A 1,491-nucleotide genomic window follows, 5' to 3' on the forward strand; every position below is an offset into this window, starting at 1 on the left:
TAAAAAATGTATTTTTGAATTATTTTTATTATATTTTAAAATATAGTTTGGTCATTAAGAAATTTATAGAATAATTCTCTGAGGGATTTAATAATTAGTGATAGAAGGTATTTTTGAAGGTTTGACCAAAACAAAATTACTATGCAATCTCTATTTGAGGTTTTCTTGGGTTAGTCAAAAATAATTTGTTACCAAAAAATGACGTGATTACTCGCACGCACAAGGAACTTAAAAAGAAGGTTCACTCATGTCAACTATTATTATTGGCTAGGCCCCAGGACTATGTGGCCACTTCAGTATTTAACTAGATAATCAAAGCCATAAGGCCTGAGGGTCAGTTATCAAAAAACCAATGGCAACAACAATCGTGAATTGTTTTCTTTCCTTGTCGCTCCTAACCCTTATCATCAAAGGTATGCTCATGATTCCTCAAAAAAATCTCGCTTCATGCCTTCTCTTTTTTCTTTTTTCCAACTTTCTTCTAGTTTTCGGACAATAAATATTTTGTACTTAATTTTTCCTTTGTTATACTCGTTGAATATGCTGTGTAATCAGCTCCTTCACCTGTTATATGACTTGAGACCGTTCTACTTTTACTTATTGGAATAAAAAAATACTAAGAAATTAAATTCCAGGATCATGTGATTGTTCGCTGAACAACATCAATATTGGGACAACAAGAACTGGGAAGGAAATACAGGGGAAGCCAGAGTGGAAGGTGACTGTGACCAACAACTGTTCTTGTGCACAAAGCCAAATTCAATTGTCTTGCCAAGGTTTTCAGAGTGCTGAGATTATTGATAGTTCTATCGTCTCTGTGAAATCGGGCGTGTGCCTCTTAATCAATGGCAGACTCTTGCGGGGTTTTGATTCGGTTGTTTTCTCATACGCTTGGGATCCTCCTGTTCTAATGTTGCCAAAAAGTTCCATACTAGGAGCTTGTCCTTAATTTCATGGGACGCTGTGAATTTCAGGCCATGGGTAAAGTTGAGCTATTTCTAAGTGGTTTAAATAAGTATTTGGTTTCATAAAATACACTTGTTTTGGTCTTGGCCTTCATATTTTTATTTTAAATTATTTAAGTAAAATTTTAAATTTGTCTGTTTTACTCTTCATCATCAATAATATTTGTGAAGTAATAATATAGCAAAATATGAGAGTTACGTCAACCTATTTAATACAGCAAATAAAATAGTAGCAAAAATTGAAATAGAATAACTATTAAATTTTATTTTAAAATAACATAAAATATGATTTAACTAATAATGTTAATGTTTATAAGGGTAAGTACTGTTTTGGTCCCTAAAGTTTAGGGCCAGAATCGAAATCGTCCCTCTTCTAATTTTGGATTTAAAATCATTCTTAATGTTTTTTATTGTATTAAAATCGTCCTTATAATTTTTTTTGGACAAAAATACCCTCATCACTACCAACACAATTATCTCCTCCACCACCACCACCACCACCAACACCAACACCAACACCATCGCC

At 32.9% G+C, this 1,491-nt stretch overlaps 1 protein-coding gene across 1 annotated transcript; it reads left to right on the plus strand.

Annotated features, from left to right (window-relative positions):
- Positions 241-1,135, plus strand: LOC107628350. The gene is made up of 2 exons (XM_016331064.2): positions 241-413; positions 636-1,135. The coding sequence occupies exons 1-2, from the start codon at positions 353-355 to the stop codon at positions 947-949; spliced, it is 375 nt and encodes a 124-aa protein (XP_016186550.1). The 5' UTR covers positions 241-352; the 3' UTR covers positions 950-1,135.

Source organism: Arachis ipaensis, chromosome B02 (genome assembly GCF_000816755.2).
Source record: "Arachis ipaensis cultivar K30076 chromosome B02, Araip1.1, whole genome shotgun sequence".
Classification (NCBI taxonomy): domain Eukaryota; kingdom Viridiplantae; phylum Streptophyta; class Magnoliopsida; order Fabales; family Fabaceae; genus Arachis; species Arachis ipaensis.

Excerpts from the sequence above, each read along its gene's own strand:
- LOC107628350 (XM_016331064.2), top strand. The coding sequence starts at position 353 with ATGGCAACAACAATCGTGAATTGTTTTCTTTCCTTGTCGCTCCTAACC. Across the intron at positions 414-635 it reads CCTAACCCTTATCATCAAAG|GATCATGTGATTGTTCGCTG; the intron begins GTATGCTCATGA and ends ATTAAATTCCAG.